The 20033-nt window shown below is 45.0% G+C and overlaps 1 protein-coding gene across 1 annotated transcript in view; it reads right to left on the reverse strand.

Moving 5' to 3' along the window:
- Nucleotides 1–15251, reverse strand: part of DYNC1LI2 (dynein cytoplasmic 1 light intermediate chain 2) — a gene marked incomplete in the record, with an annotated part of 35614 nt that extends 20363 nt beyond the window's left edge. The window contains 4 exon segments of the mRNA XM_034788448.1: nucleotides 6607–6837; nucleotides 13110–13226; nucleotides 14039–14112; nucleotides 15101–15251. Coding sequence (XP_034644339.1) covers nucleotides 6607–6837; nucleotides 13110–13226; nucleotides 14039–14112; nucleotides 15101–15189 — 511 coding nt within the window.
- Between the last annotated feature and the right edge of the window lie 4782 nt (nucleotides 15252–20033).

The raw sequence follows: 20033 nt of genomic DNA on the forward strand, positions 1-20033 counted from the left end.
GGTTCGGGGATCGATTGTCGCGTCCCATCCCTGAGAGGTCGATTTCTACCCGCCGATACAGGCGGGTAGTGAAGACCCAGCCTCAGGCTTGTGGGGCTTGGGCTAGGGGGCGGTGTAGATGTTCAGGCTCAGACCTTGCAGTGTCGTAGAGCCCGGACTCCAGCCTGAACCTTAATGTCTGCACTGCAATGAAATAGCCCCTTAGCCTACGCCCCATGAGCCTGAATCAGCTAGCACAAAAGATTTGGGAGGAGCAAGTATTTTTTAGGGATCTTTTTCCATCCTCTTCTCCATTTGAAGAAACAGCACTCTCTAGATAGGGCTGCTCTGACACCCAGGAAAGATACAAACATGACATCTTCTCTAGTCTGTGATGAACAAGCATCACTCCACTCCATCAGCTTCAGAAAAAGTGCCAGCAGTAAAACCGTGCTCTTTATATGATAAGTCAATTTAGCTAAACCTTTTGATTCTGTAAATCATGAGGGACTCTGGAAACATTTTTCAGAGTAGCAGCCGTGTTAGTCTGTATCCGCAAAAAGAAGAACAGGAGTACTTGTGGCACCTTAGAGACTAACAAATTTATTAGAGCATAAGCTTAGTGGGCTGTAGTCCACGAAAGCTTATGCTCTAATAAATTTGTTAGTCTCTAAGGTGCCACAAGTACTCCTGTTCTTCTTTTTGCGGATACAGACTAACACGGCTGCTACTCTGAAAAATGTTTCCAGAGTCCCTCATGATTTACAGAATCAAAAGGTTTAGCTAAATTGACTTATCATATAAAGAGCACGGTTTTACTGCTGGCACTTTTTCTGAAGCTGATGGAGTGGAGTGATGCTTGTTCATCACAGACTAGAGAAGATGTCATGTTTGTATCTTTCCTGGGTGTCAGAGCAGCCCTATCTAGAGAGTGCTGTTTCTTCAAATGGAGAAGAGGATGGAAAAAGATCCCTAAAAAATACTTGCTCCTCCCAAATCTTTTGTGCTAGCTGATTCAGGCTCATGGGGCGTAGGCTAAGGGGCTATTTCATTGCAGTGCAGACATTAAGGTTCAGGCTGGAGTCCGGGCTCTACGACACTGCAAGGTCTGAGCCTGAACATCTACACCGCCCCCTAGCCCAAGCCCCACAAGCCTGAGGCTGGGTCTTCACTACCCGCCTGTATCGGCGGGTAGAAATCGACCTCTCAGGGATGGGACGCGACAATCGATCCCCGAACCGACACTCTTACTCCACCAGCGGAGGTGGGAGTAAGTGCCGTCGACGGGAAGCCGCAGAGGTCGATTTTGCCACCGTCCCTACAGCGGGGTAAGTCGGCTGCGATACATCGAATTCAGCTACGCTATTCGCGTAGCTGAATTTGCGTATCTTAAATCGACCCCCCCCCCCGTAGTGTAGATGTAGCCTGAGTCAGCTGGCATGGGCCAGGCACAGGTTTTTAATTGCGGCATAGACATACCCTCAGAATGCCATACTTGACTGGTCATCCAGCTTTTCTGAAATCTAAATATAACGAAGACCCAAATAAATTTTGCAACTTGGAATGTTTGCATGCTCTGACAGAGATGACAGAACTGAATGTAGAACTGCAACGCTCAGAGTATTGGCACGGTACAATATGGATATTGAAGCACTCAGTGAGACAAGACTTGCTGGTGAGTTGCAGCCAGAAGAAGGTGCATCTTTTATTGGACTCGCATATCTGAGGATAAATGCAGATGCTTTGGTGTGGGGTTTGCCACTTGCTTTTTGATTGCTTGCAAACTTGATGCCCTGCCAAATGGTGTCAACGACAGACCTATGCTTCTCCACACTGGCCTTTGTGAAAACTCATTATGCTTTGATCATCAACACATGCACTGAAAATGATTAATCCAGATGAGGATAAGGACTTCTATCAAACCCCAGATAGCATCATTACATCAGTCCCATGTAATAAGCTGACCACTTTAGGTGATTTCCATGCCAGGGTTGGTTGTGACTGCATCCTGGGGCGACGTGATAGGTTGTCATGTCTTGGTAACAAGAACTCTAATGGCTTGTTACTACTTTCCAAATGTACCAAGTACAACCTAGTCATCACTAGTGTTTCAACAGGCCAACAAGTATAAGACGACCTGGACGCGCCTCCATTCAAAATAGTTAAATTATTCTATGGCAAAGAGAGCTCCATGATGTCCCCATATCAATATTTCAAGCCTTGAAAACTAGGACACTTAATTCCAACAAAAACTCATGGAAGCATTTCCCTCAGTGACAGAAGCCTCAGTGGCTAGCCTGGAAACATTTTTGGGACTTGACATATAATATGGCTGCTGAAGTTCTTCACTTTGTTTAAAGGGAAACATCAGGACTACTTTGATGAGAATGACCTTGAAATATGCCAATTCTTGATCTGACTGCATGCTACCCAATGAGCCTACGTAGTGGACAAGTTTCAGTAGCTATGAAGGCTGCATATCATTGAGCAAAACAGATGGTTCAGACCGACTTCAGCAAATGGAAATCCGGTGGTGGACTGTGGCAGGGTACTGGCTGAGAAGCCTTTAATCAGCTCCTGCCACTCCAGCTCCAATCAAGGATGGGTGAGTAGCCCCTTGCCTGCCTGGTAACTGGCCGCACCTGCCAGTCTTATTAGCCCAGAACTATAAAGGCTGTGAGAAAGCCAGAGAAGGGGGGAAGAGGGAAAGAGAAAGGTCAGGCACAGAAGGATGTGGGAGCCTCCTAGTCTGTTGCTGGCCAGGCCTGTGGTAGGCAAAGTAGCTGTGACGCCTGTATAGAGCTGGGAACTGGTGGTGGGAAACTTTCCGAGAACGAAGAGCTGGGGCGTTGCACCAGACTGAAGTGTCCCTGACTCACTATAGAGGGAGGCCCAGGGGACGAATACCCAGGGGTGCAGTGTGAACCCCGTTACATGGCATTACAACTGGCAGCAGACTTCAAAGACAGCAAAAAGCCTTTTTGCTGTATATCAGTGGTTGTCAACCGGGGATCCGCGAGCCCTTTCAAGGGGTCCCTGGGGCCCCACAGCTGAAGTCCTGATCCCCAGCGCCTCCAATGGGGCTGAAGCCGGGAGATGCAGGACTGAAGTCTTGATCCCTAGTGCCCCCCACAGGGCTGAAGCCAGGAGGAAAAGGGCTGAAGCTCTGATCCTCAGCACCCCCTCGCGGGGATGAAGCTGGGAGGCGTGGGGCTGAAGCTCAGATCCCCAGCACCCCCGCGCGGGGCTGAAGCCCCATCCCCGACACCCACCACGGTGCTGAAGCTGGGAGGCGTGGGGCTGAAGCCCTGATTCCTGGCACACCCCGTGGAGCTGAAGCCTGGAGCCCACAGCCCTGGTGTTCCCTGTGAGCCAGAAGCCCTGAGCCCATGAGCAGAGTTGGGGACATGGAGGGCATTCCCTCTCCCCCACCCCCAAAACCTGCAGCGCAAGATCACGGCAGTCCCAGGGGCATCACCACACCTTCCCCCTTCCTCTCCCAAATCTCCACTCCCCGCCCCTTGTCCAGGTCAGAGGTGGGAAGCCGGAGCCTGACATTGTGGGACAGCTGCTGCTCTGGCTAGTGCTATGGAGCAGACAGCAGCAGCGTTCCTTCCACTCCTGCTGGTGTCCCAGGTTGAAGCTGCTCCTCAGCTCCCAGCCCCCTTTGCTACCACAGATGCAACCAGTAAGAGTCCCCCGGGGTGGGGAGACCCGGCTCTGTGGCTGGCAGACCCCTCCGGGAACAGGGACCACAGGGGAGTCCTCCCAGCATACAGCCCCTAACACCCATCTCCCTACATCCTGAGCTATGCTCTCCCTGCACCCTAAGCTACCCGCTGCCTAAACACAGCCTCTAGTACCCCTCTCCCTACACCCATAGCCACTCCTGGGCACACAGCCCCAGCTACCCCCTCCCTGCAAGTTGAGCTACCCCCTGTCCACACACAGCCCCTAGCTACCTCCTCCCAGCACCCTAAGCTTTTTCAAACTTTTTGAGCTAAGCCCCCTACCTTTGAGTTATAACTTTTGGTTGCAACCCACCACCCAACCCAGATAGGCTGGGTGGCCTACTGAGGTTAGTCATGGGGTGGAGGTGTGGACAGTACTTTGTCAGTGGGAGATGCTCTCCTGCTGACTAAGCGACCGCCCCTCGTTGGGGGCGGTTTTATTTTGTTGGCAGGAAAGTTCTCTTCTGCTGACAAAAAGCAGCTACACTGCATCTCTTACAGCAGCACTACTGTAGTGGCACAGGTGTATTGCTGTAAGGTGTGCAGTATAGACATAGCCTCAGTGTGGATTCAGGTCTGCACAGGGCATTCTAAACATGATCTTCACAGCCTGTCAGCGTCAGAAAAAGTGCGTCCAAATAGCGCTTGATACAAATTGCAAGTAAAAACAATCACTTAGTAAAAAGTTAAGCTACATAATTGCTTAAATAAATATGCATGAATATAAATATCTTCCTGGTTAGCAAAAAGCAGCAGCAAATTTAGTGTAAAGTCTATATTTAGTAGCAAATCAAATGTTTTAATGATTGCCAACCAATGAGAATGAACTTTTCTTTAGAGGAATAAGTACAAATGCAAACATTATTAAAATTGATTATTTAAAGTTTCCTGCTTGCTGACTTAAATTATTATTAAAATCAGGGATTTAAATTGCTTTGATTTATCCACCCTCCTACCAAGACCATGAAGGTCACTAACATTTCTCCATAACAATCACCTTCTCAGAATCTGTTATAGTAAGGAGCAATATAAGCTTCTCATTCCAAAAGGTTTGATATACAGATCCCAAAACAAGGCCACTATGATCTTTCAAGATCCTCACACTGTACACTAACAACTTTGCTTCAGCTGTATCTAGACTCAAACTGACTTACCCTTCAGTTTACAGCTCAAAGGACAGAGAATGCATCCTCAGGCTACCTCAGCAAGTCTCTTAACCTTTGTGCTCTGCTATCTCAAAGTTCTGATATGTTTCAGGGCTGCTTTAAATAAAAATCTTGTGCTAGCACTAATTTATTTAGATGTTGGCAGGGGAGGATGACCTATGCAAGGGGTCCAGTTCTCCTGACACCTAGTTTTATAAACAGAATTATACAGCAGAACCCCAGTTTATTCTGATCTAATTGGGACCAGGACCAGACCGGATAATTAAAAATCCAGATAAACCAGAGAATGTGACAATGCCATTCTGCAGAACTTTCTAGCAGTCACAGGGGAGATCACCTGCTTCTGACCCTGGAGTCCTGGTTGTCCAGTTAATGGAGGGTCAGATAAACAGGGTTCTACTGTACATCCAACAGTATTTTAAAAAGCACAGATTCAAACAGAAAAAATGTTTGGGAAAAAAAATTCAGTTAAACTAAAGAATCAGTTACAAAAAAGATCCTTTCCACCTTCCCTCCTCATTTCCAGGAATGTATCCTTAGCCTTCTCCAAAAACACTACCAAGTGGCATTTAATGGAAAAGACAAGTTGTGGGTTTGAAGTGGTACAAATGAATCGATAACTTTTCTTTTGCTTTGAATGAGAAAGGTAGAACAAAATAGGCTCCACACAATAGAGGGTACCACTATGATGGGCACATTAAAAATGCCTTTTATAGGTTTAACATTATCTCCTTAACATGGCCAGATCCATCCCCCACCTCACCACTGGCGTGCAACCTTCAGCTGGACAGCTCTGCGCTTGCAGAAATGGGGGGGCATGTAACCCCATGTATTCCCCCATGCCTCGCCTCTGTGTGTGTGTGTGGGCAATCCCCCGCAAAACCGCACACATCGTCACCCCGCCTCCCCCCGGCCTCCCTTTGCTTCCCTGCTGTTTTCTGCTCTTTTTGTGCTCTTTCATGTAGCAAACAACCCTGACTAATTACAAAATGACATTCTAGAGTGACAAATACATTTAAAGAGTTCCTCTGAGAATATTAGCCATATGAATATACCCAGGAATGTAGTTCTTTAGAAAGTACATTACAGGGAAACCACTAGCCTCAAAACGATAGTGTGTTTTAGTGTACCCTTCCTCTCAACACCACACTTAAGATAGTGGTTGTTTATAGCCTGCAAAATCCTATTAAAGCATTCTTTCACCTAGATCATAATCCAGAGTTTGACACTGGAATATACAACCATGGATACTCAACCTTAAAGGACAGGCAAGTAGACGAGAATTAGAGAAAGTATATATTTTTGAGTATTGTATTTATGTACACACAGCTACATACAGAACAGTGAGGAGAGAGAAAAGCGTAAGTTTGTTCTGGTAGATTTTTTTTTAAAAAAACTTGATCATATTTAAAGTTGGCTGATTAAATCCTGATCTATTTCAATGAAAGCACGAAGGCTCAAATACAAGGCAACTTGAAATATCAAAGAGTGATTAACTCAACTAGTATTCTGATAGTGAATACAAGCAAAAGCTGGAGGAGTTCTTTAAAAGCTTGATAAAAAGTCCATTCTCTTAAAATCAGTGTTGCAGTCAAAACTTCAACGTTTACATTTAGCCATCTCCTGCTTTTAAGTACTATGCATTAGGAAAGTAGTACAGCAAGACACGGTTTAAACAAACTGTCAATAAGATGCAAAAAGCCATGTAAGAAAAATCATACCAGACTTACATTTTTGTTCCAGGTCTCTCATCTCTTCCGGGGGAATTTTCAGCTTATCAATGTGCTCACGTAAGACACTGGCCCATTTTTGTAGAGATTCCATAACAGTCCACGGTCTAGACATATCTGCCACAAAGACTACTAAGGTCTCTTGCAGGTTTTCTGCAGAAACAGCAAACTTCAAGAGCCCTTTATGATACAGGTCTCCATCTAGAATCCAAACATTACAGCGAGTCTGATCTGAAAAGGAAAAGGGGCAATTATACCTCAAACTAACGTGCCTTTTGCTGCAGCCACATTAGCCCATCAGTAAGTAGCAAACCAACATGGTATTACAGTGACAAATTGAAGATGAGTAGAAGCTAGCTACCAGCAAGTCTAGCCTGTTCGCATTTAACATAATGAGTATGTGTACCGCCCATCCCTTAGGGAAAAAGAGCACCAACAAAGCAATTTGGCAGCGTCCCTGTAAAATGAGTTGTTGCTTTCTGTAAGAATCTTGATTTTAACTTAGCGGAAAAGAGGCATGAACATCTGTATTCTCTTGCTTTTCCTAAGTACCCATTTCATTTTTATAAAAGGATACTTTCTGCTTAGTGTGTTACAATCATTCACTTAATATATTATACAGGACAGCTGAATTTGGCATATGTATTCATACCTGGACTCCAAGTATGTCATGAGATCATTACAGTTGTGCTTATAATTAAGGCTTCGCTGTGTTAGGTGCTAATATATTTAGCTAGAATCCTGCGAAGTATTGCAAGTCTAGCATGAGAAGTTAAAATACACATTTATAATAATTTTGAAAATGCAGATATCCAAGTAATCAGTTTATAAACAAGTCCAACTGGAATTGCAATATAATTTAACCCCTACTCCACCTGTACATTTAATCTTTTATGCAAACCAATATTCTGCCAAGAACACTGAAGTATCTAATATTAGCAATCATTGGTCTCCACTCTTGTAGCAAGATGTGTTCTCACATGTTGCATATAAGTTTTGTCATGAAAATTTGAACTTTCTACTGAAGATGTGTATGTATTGTAAATTCAGTAGATATTTTAAGTCACGTGCCCCCTTTTGCCCCTAATATAATCCGCCTGCACCTCCCCAGCAGTCTCAGACAGGAGCTGAGGCTGTGGGAAGGGCCAGAGCAGAGCTGGGAGTAGAGTGGCGCTCCCTCACCATCCGCTATGAGGGCTGGCTCAAGCACTTCCGCATTCTCCCAAAACATTCCTCCACAACCCCTTAGGAGGGCATGCCCCACAGTTTGGTACTACTGTTCTAAGATGACTTCACATTTTGTTTTTTAAAACTCAGCTGGTGCAAGCGGCACTTTAAATAATCTAAAGTGTAGCAAATGTGGCCATCCTCACATGGTTAAGCCAATGAGTCACACTCCTGAGACTTCATCAGGACACTTTAGAAAGATGAAGAGGATAAAAGACTGAGCACATGGAGAACATATACAGTTAAAAATATTACCGCTTTTTTAAATTGACTTTAAAAATTAAGAACTCAGGAAACAGTCAAAAGTTGATTTACTGCTTGACTTTGGTTCAGTTACGTTATTCAAGTACCATCAACCCAGAAAATAGGTCAACGGTTATGCTTTTAATTAGATTAAAGATGTCTCGTCTCCCATCTGTGCTTCCTAGTAGTATCCAGGTTTCAGAGTTACAGCCGTGTTAGTCTGTATCCGCAAAAAGAAGAACAGGAGTACTTGTGGCACCTTAGAGACTAACAAATTTATTAGCTTATGCTCTAATAAATTTGTTAGTCTCTAAGGTGCCACAAGTACTCCTGTTCTTCTTTTTAGTAGTATCCACTTACTTTAAACAGTTACTCATCACAGTAACTTTGGCTCTTAGGGAGATTTGTTGCTGCATATTCCCACTTGAGATATATGCCTCTCCCAGAACCGATCACACTTCTGGAACTTCTAGAAAGCAGTGCCCCTTGGGGCCACAGAAGTACTCTCACAGCACTGAATGTTTGGAGCTGAAATTACAGAAAGGCCAAGCAGTCCTACTGCCTCAGTCCCTTCTGTTAAACCCAAAAGTCCTATGAGAATACAGAGGGGAAGTCAGGCTGAGAAATGTTGAACAACCAGTTTCTATTTTTTAAAGTGTCATCTGTATTTCCAGTTGTGGAAGAATAGCAAATTGTACAAGCTCCAGGAAGGTGGGCTGAGAATTTTTAATAAAAACATGAATTGCAAAATTACCTTTTGAAAATTAATATGACCAACTTGTTCTAGATACCAGTCGAGTGGTTTTGTATACATTCAGGTACACGCTTCCAGTTAGCAACCCCACAGAAACGTTTAAATCGATGTTGACTTAACTATGGTACCATGAGCTCTAAGACTAATTAATAAATCATGTCTCATTGCACAGCCTAATCCACTGAGCACATACCTAAGAAAAAATGGCTTTATACTGATTCCAAATGGCTACACAGTCTTATTTATCTCCTAAATGCCTTAGTCCCATCCAAACAGCAGCTCAAAGCCATCTTAGCATCCAGTATATGGAGACTAGTTTACTTAAGTAAAATCAAGTTGCTGGGAAAAACACAAAGTCTAATTTGTGTCAAACTTGGACACCTTTTCAGTTTAATGAAGATGAAGGACAAAATTTGTTCTGTGTTCAGTGGGATGATCAGTAGTAATGCTTGCAACTCATATTTCTTTCAGGTGTAACTACTTTATAAACAAGTAGTATAAAGAGCATTCTTGCCAGGGTTTGAATAGTGTGCCTATCAACTTTATCAGCATCATGGCAACATCCCACTAGTCAGAACCTATTCCATGATAGGAAGATGTTAACTAGATTCTTCAGGAAAGTTGTGACAATGAGATGACTGAATAAAGAATCAAACATTTAGCACATCTTACACTGAGATGCAGACAGGTGCAACTTGTTAAGATAAAAGGAGGGCAAATGTATTTAGGGTACAATAAATAAAAATAAAACGATGCATTGAGGCAGAATATGGAAACAGATTACAGGTAGTAGGATAACTAAGAAACCATCTATGGTAAATTGTTACTCCAAAGGGGAAAAGGCTCTCTCATTGCAGCTGAATCTCCTGTATTTACATGTGGTGTATCACCTATAAAGTGAAGCAGCTCCAAATGGGATGCAAGACAAGATCGTTGTCCTGAGATGGCTGCTCCAATGATATCAACAGGAGCCTCCATTTCTGCTGTGATGAGAGGTATGTGTACTAACAGCATGTTTCATGCTGGAGCAACTAGCCCAACCAGCACATATCTGTGATACAATCTTGCCCAGAATTGCTCTGCAGTTAAGACTACTAATCTCTGTTACAAACAGCAATGCAACCACAGAAGAATGGTTCTATTTTAACCAAGTCTACCATGGTCAGAACCTGCTTATATTGCCCCTGCAGCGTGAAGCAGTCTGATAGCATGCTCTTTCTACATGTTATCTGTAGTGTAATACACTGTGCATCAATCCCACAAAGCCTTTGTCTCCTGCCACTTCACTGCTTGCTGATGTAATATTCTGCTCTTTTGTCCATTATCACTTAACAACGCTGCCCTTGATCGGTGTCAGAAAAGATTTTAAAAGCCACTTTATAAATAAATGCGCTGTAACAGAGCTATATGGAGCTCATCTTCCACACGTTCCACTGATTACATCAGCTTTTGACAATGTGCTCCTCTACCTAGATGAGATGTATTAGTGGTGATTACACAGCCAGGGAAAAGAAACTGAAATGAACTCCATCACAATCCCTAGGAACTCTCACCATTAGAGGGTCTAAAGCTGGTAGACAACTCCCACCTGTTCATGCTCTCTGTATGTGTGTATATATATCTCCTCAATATATGTTTCACTCTATATGCATCCGAAGAAGTGGGCTGTAGTCCACGAAAGCTTATGCTCTAATAAATTTGTTAGTCTCTAAGGTGCCACAAGTACTCCTGTTCTTTTTATTAGAGGGTCTGGTAAACTTTCAAAGGAATACAAGGCTTTCAGGTCATTCACACTGAGTGAATTTTGCTGACAACCAATGTTCAGATGAGCTGAAGTTTCATGTATGTGGAAGAAGCGACATTAGCTTCAGGTACAGGCTCACTGACCTTGGAGGATCCTCTTGTTTGCCAAGTGTCCCTGAACCTCTTTTATGGAATAAATCCCTTGGCCTTGGTAGAGCAGGGGATAACACACTATGAAGGAGATTCTTCAGGTAGAAATAAAGTAGTGGATTTGTTCTAATATGTCTGGAGACATACAGATCAAAATAGTGTGCACATAATGTTGAACGACTAATACCTGGCAATAACTGGCGTGAACTGGCCAGTTATCCAAGAAAAGGACTACATGAATAACTTGGCACCCAAGAGAGATGTCAGTCACTCCCAAGAATTGGGCAGAAATCTCTGATGTGGTAGAAAGGACAAAGGTAAGAACAATAACTTCAAGGTAAGTCTCTAGGGCCTAACAATCTATAGCTATTCTACTTGAAGTTGCAAGAAAATGAACTAAATGCTCAAATGGGATTTTGGAGGGAGGGAAGAGGAAAGCAAAGGGTGAAAGAAGGAAAGTAAGAGTTTATCTGACTCATGAGCAATCAAGTTTATCATCTTGCTTCTAAAGGCTAAATTAGGTAGGGAGGGAAGACAAGCCAGTTCTCTGCCCAACATATTTTGCTTTTTCCTCCCAAGATTAAGACTCTTCTGGACCCAAGTCTGGAAACATGAAGATACCAGATAATGGTCTCTAGAACCAAAGAAAGATGCAAAGGCCATTCTCTTCTTGCTTCAAAATGAAAGAGTTGCAGGGACCTAATGTTGACTTGGTGCCCTTCATTTTCCTCCAGAATCTTGTTGGTCTTGAGGAATCCTCTTTTTTGACACAGGCCCAAGTCCCTGATAAAAGGCAGATGACCTGACTCAGACATACCATCTTAGAAAAGCCATTGATGCTACTGAATAAGTCAAAGTCTGAAACACCGTAAGCTGCTCATTGGATGTTACTCAATACTGCATTTTTCTCACTCCCCAGTTCCTTTGCTCTCTTTCTGCTCTCAGAAAGGTGGACGACTAAAAAGGATGGATTTCCAAAGAGGAAAGTGGTACTTTGCCAGTTACCTAGGTCTATAAGAGACTGAGGAGGGAGCAATCCCTTCCTGCTGGTTGAAAGTACTGTTGCAGATCGCAAATTCCTTCCCTCTGCCTCTAAAGGAGGCAAGCAGTCAGGAATAATGGCCAATAGAAGAGGCACTACTGCAGATGTGAGTATCCATTTGGGTGGCAGAGGAGATAGCAGATGGATAAGTTGCAGCAGGTTTTATGTCTGATTAATTATCTCCAGAGCCCCAGGCGTAAGGAGGACCACCTCTGCCAGCAAGACCACATAGCCTATGGGTCAAATATAGTACGACAGCCTGAAGACGACTTTAGCTGTCTCTGGATTCAAGGAGTATGACTCATAAGGAAGTACCGAGCCACTGCTGACTATCAATATGAGGATGAGGTGTGTCAGTCCTACACACAAGCAGCAATGTGGCCAATGCACTTCTCCTAAGGTCTTCTATTTTCAGGGGCACAGAAGAGCAACACCATTATCACTTTCATCTAGAGAGCTCAAAGCATTTACAAACAATGGTTGATATCAATATTCTCACTTTATAGAAAAGGACACTGAGGCACAGAGAGGTAAAGTGACTTGTGCAAGATCAAACAGCAGGTCTGTGGCACACCACCAAGCTCTCCTGACTTTCAGACCAGTGCTCTACTTCCTGGACCATGCTGACTCTTTTAGTTAACCTGTCTTTTGCCTCCAGTGTGCTGGAGAACAGTTGCAATGAAACCAGCAACAAGTTTTGGGAAGTGGAAGAGGAGGAAAAGAGGAAAGACAAGCCCCAGTTTGGAGAAAAGGAAATATTGGTTCTGTCAGTGGCTTAAGATCTCCTTTTCACTCACCTAACCATGCTTACTGGAATTTCTCCATTATGTAGACGATGGTAACAACCTAACCAAAGACACAAGATACAGAAGACTGTAACCTACGTATAACTTATTTTAAAAAGTTTTGGCTACAATAAGAAGTTATGAAATCCATATTTAAGAACCTGGTTGCTCTTGGATGTGTTAAGAATCCTTCCTGTAGCTCAAGACTTGGTATGCACCTTTATTTGAGTGTAGGCAGGATGAATAATGTACTAGTAAGTCAACATCAGCAAAATGTCATCCTGCAAGTAAATGGATCCTCTGAGAACAAGTTGTTCTAATGTATTTTTCCTTAAAGAGCCCAGACTCTGAGAAGGGCAGAGAAAGACACAATACTGTACGTGTGAAATGCATTTTTTTATGAGCCATATCAATTTCTTACAACGTATACAACAAGGGAATGCTGAAACAGCTACTTCACTGTAATCCAAAGATACACTAGGGACACCCATAATGATTATGAAAATGTGTCAACTACTCAATTTCAGCAAAAGACTACATTTGAAAGCATGTAGCTTACCATCTCTGTCTTCATCATGAATATTTAGGTACAAATATTCCAATCCTCTTCCTTTCTTGCTGTGCTCTGCTCCTTGTACTTTAGTCATAAGCGATGTTTTACCTGAACCGTCATCACCTGCCAATAAGTTTGTACAGCAAAAAGATACATTTAGGCGTGTATTCGTTACTGGAAAGATTTTCTAAGCAAACTTAAGAGGTTACAATTTTTTGTAAAGGGGGTTTTGTGTTTCCCCATTACTCAAGTTTTGGGTCTAAATTTGTAGGTTGACAAGTGAGAAGAGCAGCTGCACTGTTCAGAAACATATTCCATAAGTTTGAATATAGAGTCTAACAGCATGAGGCTAGACAGTTCACTAGTCTGGGGACAGGGACATCACATAGCACCTCATGCATTTAAAGTAAATTTATCTATATCTTAACATCAATTGATATATCTGATATTCCACCTCTTAATTCCCAGTATAAGCAAAGCCAGTTCCAGAGCAACTTTTCAAGTTCCACCCAACCTGGGGATCCCATACTTACTACATCTCTGCTGCCTGAAAGAAAAGATAAAATTTATGATCACCCATGATGGGCCAATTCTACTCCGACAAAATGGCTTTGTCTACCCATTTAAAGTTATTTTAAAAACACATTAAGTGAAACCAGTGCAAATGCAAATCTATATTTGCCCTGCTATATTGGGTTAGTTTGCAAGTATACATTTACCAATGCAAGCTAAACTGATATAAGCTAGGTTTAAAGTCAAATTAAGTGCATCAACTCATGGTTTTGTCCATACAAAGTTTTGAACCAATTTTGTTAAATCATTTAACTCCACCTCTCTCCCCCTCCCCACCAAAAAAAACCCCTGTTGTGTGTGAGAATCATACTTTATTATTTCTAAGAAATCAACCCCCTCCACTGCTTGAAGATACTACTCACCAAAAACAAGAATGTTTTTGCCTGATGGTAATTTAGACCTGGACCGGGTGGAAACTTCACTCAGTATTGAGGACCTATGGGGACAGCACCATTTGTTAGTTTGCCAGTGGGGCACCCAAAAAGAAAGATCAGGTAAATGTCAGCTCCAAAGCCCTTATTAGCAGATATTTAAACAGAGCTGTCAAATGTCATCCATTCAGAAAAGATATCTACCAGCTATGAAATCGCTAAATAAAAATATTCAAGACAGATACCTCGCTCAGATAATCTGAAAGGCAGCTATCAGAGCTGCTCACTTTTATGACAAAAAATGTTGCAGTGCCTCAATGACACATTTAACAGCAAATCGTTTTTTTACAAACTTGAACCTCTAATGAAGAGGCCTGCTAATTGTAAGGAGACCTAAAGCTATGACTGCTGACTGCCACTAACCTATGGTGAAGGCCTTACTCTGTTGCCTTTAACACCAGGCGATGAAATCAGACACATCACTTAGTGGTGAAAGCGTAAGGGCTGGGAGACCACAGATCATCCCCAGCTCTGCCATGATTTCCTATGTGACTACACGCAAGTCATTCTCTACACCTCATGTCCCCACCCAGGAAGTGCAGAAGCGCTGTGGCCAGGGCTGCCGAGGGGCTTCAGTCCCTGAAATCCCTAGGGCGCAGGGAGAGTCTCCCGAGGGGGCCAGGCCAGGCCAAAGCGGGTACGAGCCCACGCGCGGCGCCCACATATCCAATCCCTCCTCCCACCCACCCGGGCAGCGCAGGCCCCGCCACTGCGCCCCAGCTCCGCGGGTCAGCTCCGGCTGGGAGCCGTGGGAGATATTCTCCTGTCCGCGGCAGGGGTGCTGGGGGCCCAAGCTGCCTTGCAGGCAGGCAGCAGGGCCCGACAGCCGCGCCCGGCCCCCTCCTGACACGGCGGGGCCGCGGCCGGGCTGCCACCCCGCTCCCCCGGGCGTCCGGGAGGGGACCCAGCCCCAGCCCGCCCCGCCCCACTGCGGGAACCGCAGCCCCGCCCGCCCCTCGGGAGCAGCCCAGGCCAGCCCCCGGCCCAGCTCACCACAGGTTCTGCCCTTCCTCCTCCTCGCTGGGGATCTCGGCGGCGCCGGCCGCCTCCGGCCCCAGCAACTTCTTCTCCACTGGCGCCATCTTGCCAACAGCAGCCACGGCCACCACAAAGAGTGACCTCACCCGGGCCCGCCGAGGACCCGCCTGACGGGGCTGTCCCGCCGCCGCCTCCCACCCGGGAGACACCGCGCCCGCTCCCCGCACAAACCCTCAGCACTGCAGCCCGACAGAGGCCTCAAGGCGGGGCCTGTGGGGGGCCCGCCCCCGGACCGCGCGCCGCTTCGGTCAGGCAGCCACGCGGGCAGCTATGAGTTCCGCGGCTGGGAGGGGCCGCCGCCTAGTGTCCCAGGGAGCAGCGCCCCCTAGCGCCCGCAGGGCTCTCAGACAGCTGGATGCCAGTCCGGAAACAAAGCAGTGGAATTCTGAGACATCCATCTTTATCTCTTTTACTGTGCTCCTTACCACGGATTCTGTGATGTTGCTAAGGACGTGGGAAATTAGTGGTTCTTAGGCTTTTCCTTGCCCCAGTTGTTGCTGGTGAATGAGTGCTGGAAGAGGCCATTTACTTCTGCTCACCCTAACTTCCAGTTGCTGAAGAGGTTGAGAGGAAGAGTTTTGCTTTTTCTCTCCCCAATCCTTGCTTTCAGCTGCTAGGTGAGAAAGAAGAAGTTATTCACCTTGTGCAGTAACTATGGTTCTTCAAGATGTGTGTCCCTATGGGTGCTCCACTGTAGGTGTGTCTACATCCCCGCACTATTGATTGGAGAACTTCGGTAGCAGTGTCCATTGGGCCTGCACATGCACCGTCTTTCCTCATGCTGCGCCAGGAGACTAGCCAGCACGCAGGGGCTAACAGTCCTCAGTTCCTTTTCTACAATAGAGTCGTAAATGAGAATTCCGAAGTTGAGGGATAAGGGAGGTTGTGTAGCACCGATAGGGACATACATCTTGAAGAACCACTGTTACTGCACACGGTGAAAGAGGAGGTTACCTTAGGAATGAACTTTGGATGTGGCCTGAGTGTAACCTCATCTGGGAAGAATATTATGTAAGGGGGACGCGCCATCAGAGCTGCTATTTCCCCTATTCTTCTAGCCGAGGTAATTGCTATCAGAAAGGCCATTTTCATTGATAGGTATGTCAGCAAACTGGTGACATATAGATTTGAACATAGATTCGAATGGGGGCCTGGTCAGCCTTTTCAGTACCAGGTTTAGGTCCCACAAGGGATAGGAAGTCAAGCTTGAGGGATGTGGTTTGTTATACCCTTAAGGAACCCTTTGATAGTTGGGTGTGATAGTACTGAGTACCCCTCTATGGGCTGGTGAAATGCTGTGATAGGTGCTAGGTGTACCCTGAGAGAGCGCAGGGATAACCCAGATTTTTTAAGGATCAGAGCATATTCCAGAATATGTGGGAGATTTGCTGACACAGGAGAGATTGGTTGGGATGTGCACCAAATCTGAAACCTGGACCACTGCTGCAGATAAGTGCATCACATGGAGGGCTTTCTACTGTGTAATAGAACTTCTTGTACTTCCCTTGAGCATGAGCTTTCTACGTGCTGGAGCCACCTCAGAGCCATGCTTTGAGGCGGAGAATCCCCAAGTTGGGATGTATGGTACGCCCTTTGTCCTGTGAGAGGAGGTGCAGAGTGGTCAAAAGGAAGATTGTCGGGCACATCACAAGCTGCATCAGGTAAGGGTATCAGGTCTGTCTTGGACAAATAGGAGCAATCAGGATTACGTGAGCTTCGTCCCTTTTTATCTTTAGCAGGACCTGCAGCAGAAGAAGAAATGGAGGGAAGATGTAAAGGTCTTTGTCCCAAGGGGAAAAGAGAGCATCGCCCAGAAAGTGCTGTCCCATCCCTGCTTTGGAGCAGTATTGTGGACACTTCTGGTTCTAGTAAGCGGCAAACAGATCTGTGGAAGGTGTTCCCCATTATGAGAACAAGTTGTGAAGTACTGTCAGGTGCATCTCCCACTCATGGCTGTGTGGGAATTTGAAACTGAGCTTGTCCACTCTCGAGTTCTGTGTGCCCGGGAGGTAAGCCGCAGACAAGGTGACATTTTGAGAGATGCACCAGTCCATAGCTTCATCGCGTCTGCATATAAGGAAGGCGACCTGGCCCCTCCTTGGAGGTTGATGTAGTACATGGAGGCTATGTTGCCTGTTATGATCTTTATCTGTGATCCTGCTATCAGTGGAAGGAAATGAGTGCAGGCATTCCTGACCATTCAATTTGAGGAGATTGATGTGTAGTGATATCTCCACAGGTGACTATTTGCCTTGTGTTGTGAGTCCGTTTAAATGCGTGCCCCATCCTATGAGCGATGCATGGGTGGTAAGGAGCGATGATGGTGACGCCTGCAAGAAGGGAATCCCTTTGCATGCTATGGCTGGGTTCTTCCACCAATCCAGGGAGTTTTTGACCTGTATCAGCAGTACGGGGAGGTGTGGGTGCCAGATTGTGGTCTCGGTGCCAGCAGTGCCGAGGCTATCAAGAGAGATGGTGATCGCTTTCAGCTATCTCTGGGCTTACTGAGGGGACTTCCCACTCTCATTTTTGACCTGTGAGAGGAGTCCCCATACCATTTCTTTGACCCACTATCCTACAAAGTTGAAGGTTGAGGGGGGAGACTCACACCTGCTGAAGGACTGGGGTAGGAGAGCTATCTCCATAAAGATAATTTTTTGTCGAAGCTCTCTATCCTTGCAGGGTCTTTGGCAGAGATGCTGGTAGAGGGAGCATTTCTGCTGGATGTGGTCCTCACCAAGGCAGCAGATGCAGTGGTAGTGCTTGTCCGTGACCAGGATCACCTCATTACAAGTAAAAAGAAGAACAGGAGTACTTGTGGCACCTTAGAGACTAACAAATTTATTAGAGCATAAGCTTTCGTGGACTACAGCCCACTTCTTCGGATGCATATAGAATGGAACATATATTGAGGAGATATATATACACACATACAGAGAGCATAAACAGGTGGGAGTTGTCTTACCAACTCTGAGATGCCAATTAATTAAGAGAAAAAAAACTTTTGAAGTGATAATCAAGATAGCCCAGTACAGACAGTTTGATAAGAAGTGTGAGCATACTTACAAGGGGAGATAGAATCAATGTTTGTAATGGCTCAGCCATTCCCAGTCCTTATTCAAACCGGAGTTAATTGTGTCTAGTTTGCATATCAATTCTAGCTCTGCAGTCTCTCTTTGGAGTCTGTTTTTGAAGTTTTTCTGTTGTAATATAGCCACCCGCAGGTCTGTCACTGAATGACCAGACAGGTTAAAGTGTTCTTCCACTGGTTTTTGAGTATTTTGATTCCTGATGTCAGATTTGTGTCCATTAATTCTTTTGCGAAGATTCTGTGGGTTAGTATGCTGTTCAGAGGTATGTTGGAAATATTCTTTGAGTCGGAGACGTCGAAAGTAGGATTCTAGGTCACCGCAGAACTGTATCATATTCATGGGTCTGGAGGGACAAAAGGAGAGGCCCCGAGATAGGACAGACTCTTCTGCTGGGCTAAGAGTATAGCTGGAAAGATTAACAATATTGCTGGGTGGGTTAAGGGAACTACTGTTGTGGCTGCTTGTGGCATGTAGCAGGAATCAAAATACTCAAAAACCAGTGGGAGAACACTTTAACCTGTCTGGTCATTCAGTGACAGACCTGCGGGTGGCTATATTACAACAGAAAAACTTCAAAAACAGACTCCAACGAGAGACTGCTGAGCTAGAATTGATATGCAAACTAGACACAATTAACTCTGGTTTGAATAAGGACTGGGAATGGCTGAGCCATTACAAACATTGATTCTATCTCCCCTTGTAAGTATGCTCACACTTCTTATCAAACTGTCTGTACTGGGCTATCTTGATTATCACTTCAAAAGTTTTTTTTCTCTTAATTAATTGGCCTCTCAGAGTTGGTAAGACAACTCCCACCTGTTTATGCTCTCTGTATGTGTGTATATATATCTCCTCAATATAAGTTCCATTCTATATGCATCCGAAGAAGTGGGCTGTAGTCCACGAAAGCTTATGCTCTAATAAATTTGTTAGTCTCTAAGGTGCCACAAGTACTCCTGTTCTTCTTTTTGCGGATACAGACTAACACGGCTGCTACTCTGAAACCTCTCATTACAAGTGCAACACTTCCTGAAGCCCGAAGAGCTGAGCATACTCTTGTCTGGGGGTTCCCCTCCCACTGGGAGTTGACAAAAGTCCTTTCTTCTTTTTTTTTTTCCTGGCAATGGCCAAATAAACAGTAAAATGGGGAAAAGAAACAAAAGAGGCTTCAAAGGAAGCTAAAAATTAGCAATTGTAAAAGAGTTAACAATCCGCAAATGGACAGCTAAATCTCTGTCTCTAGCCAGGGGTGGTTGAGGAGGAACTGAAGTCTATTAGCCTGCACGGGCTAGCCTCCTGGTATAGCAGAAGGAGAGACTGCGCATGTGCGTGCCCAATGGACACTGCTACCGAAGTTCTCCGATCAGCAGCGTAGGGACTCCGACATCTACAGTGGAGCACCCACAGGGACACTACTTGAAGAAGAACATTGGTCTGGCCAACATTAATACTATTAATGTGAATGTGGGAGGAGAAAGAAGGTTTATATATAAATTCCTGGGCTATAGTTACCAAGAGAGAGGTGCAAGCCGGAATATTGTCCACACCTTTGCTTACTGGTCATGGCCACAGCCATGGTTCTTCTTCTGGAGGGGTAAGGGTGGGGTGCCAGGAACTAAAAGACCAATATGTAGGTATATGAGGCTTCAAACAGTATCCTGGAAGAAGCGTACAAAACAGGCACTTGATGGTAACAGTTTCTGTGTTATCCTATTGGCAGTTGGTGAGATATTGATTTCAGGGTGGGATAGAGGCTAGAAGGAGGCCATAGTGTGTGATATCCCATACACTGCAGG

The sequence above is a fragment of the Trachemys scripta genome, chromosome 13 (assembly GCF_013100865.1).
Source record: "Trachemys scripta elegans isolate TJP31775 chromosome 13, CAS_Tse_1.0, whole genome shotgun sequence".
Classification (NCBI taxonomy): domain Eukaryota; kingdom Metazoa; phylum Chordata; order Testudines; family Emydidae; genus Trachemys; species Trachemys scripta.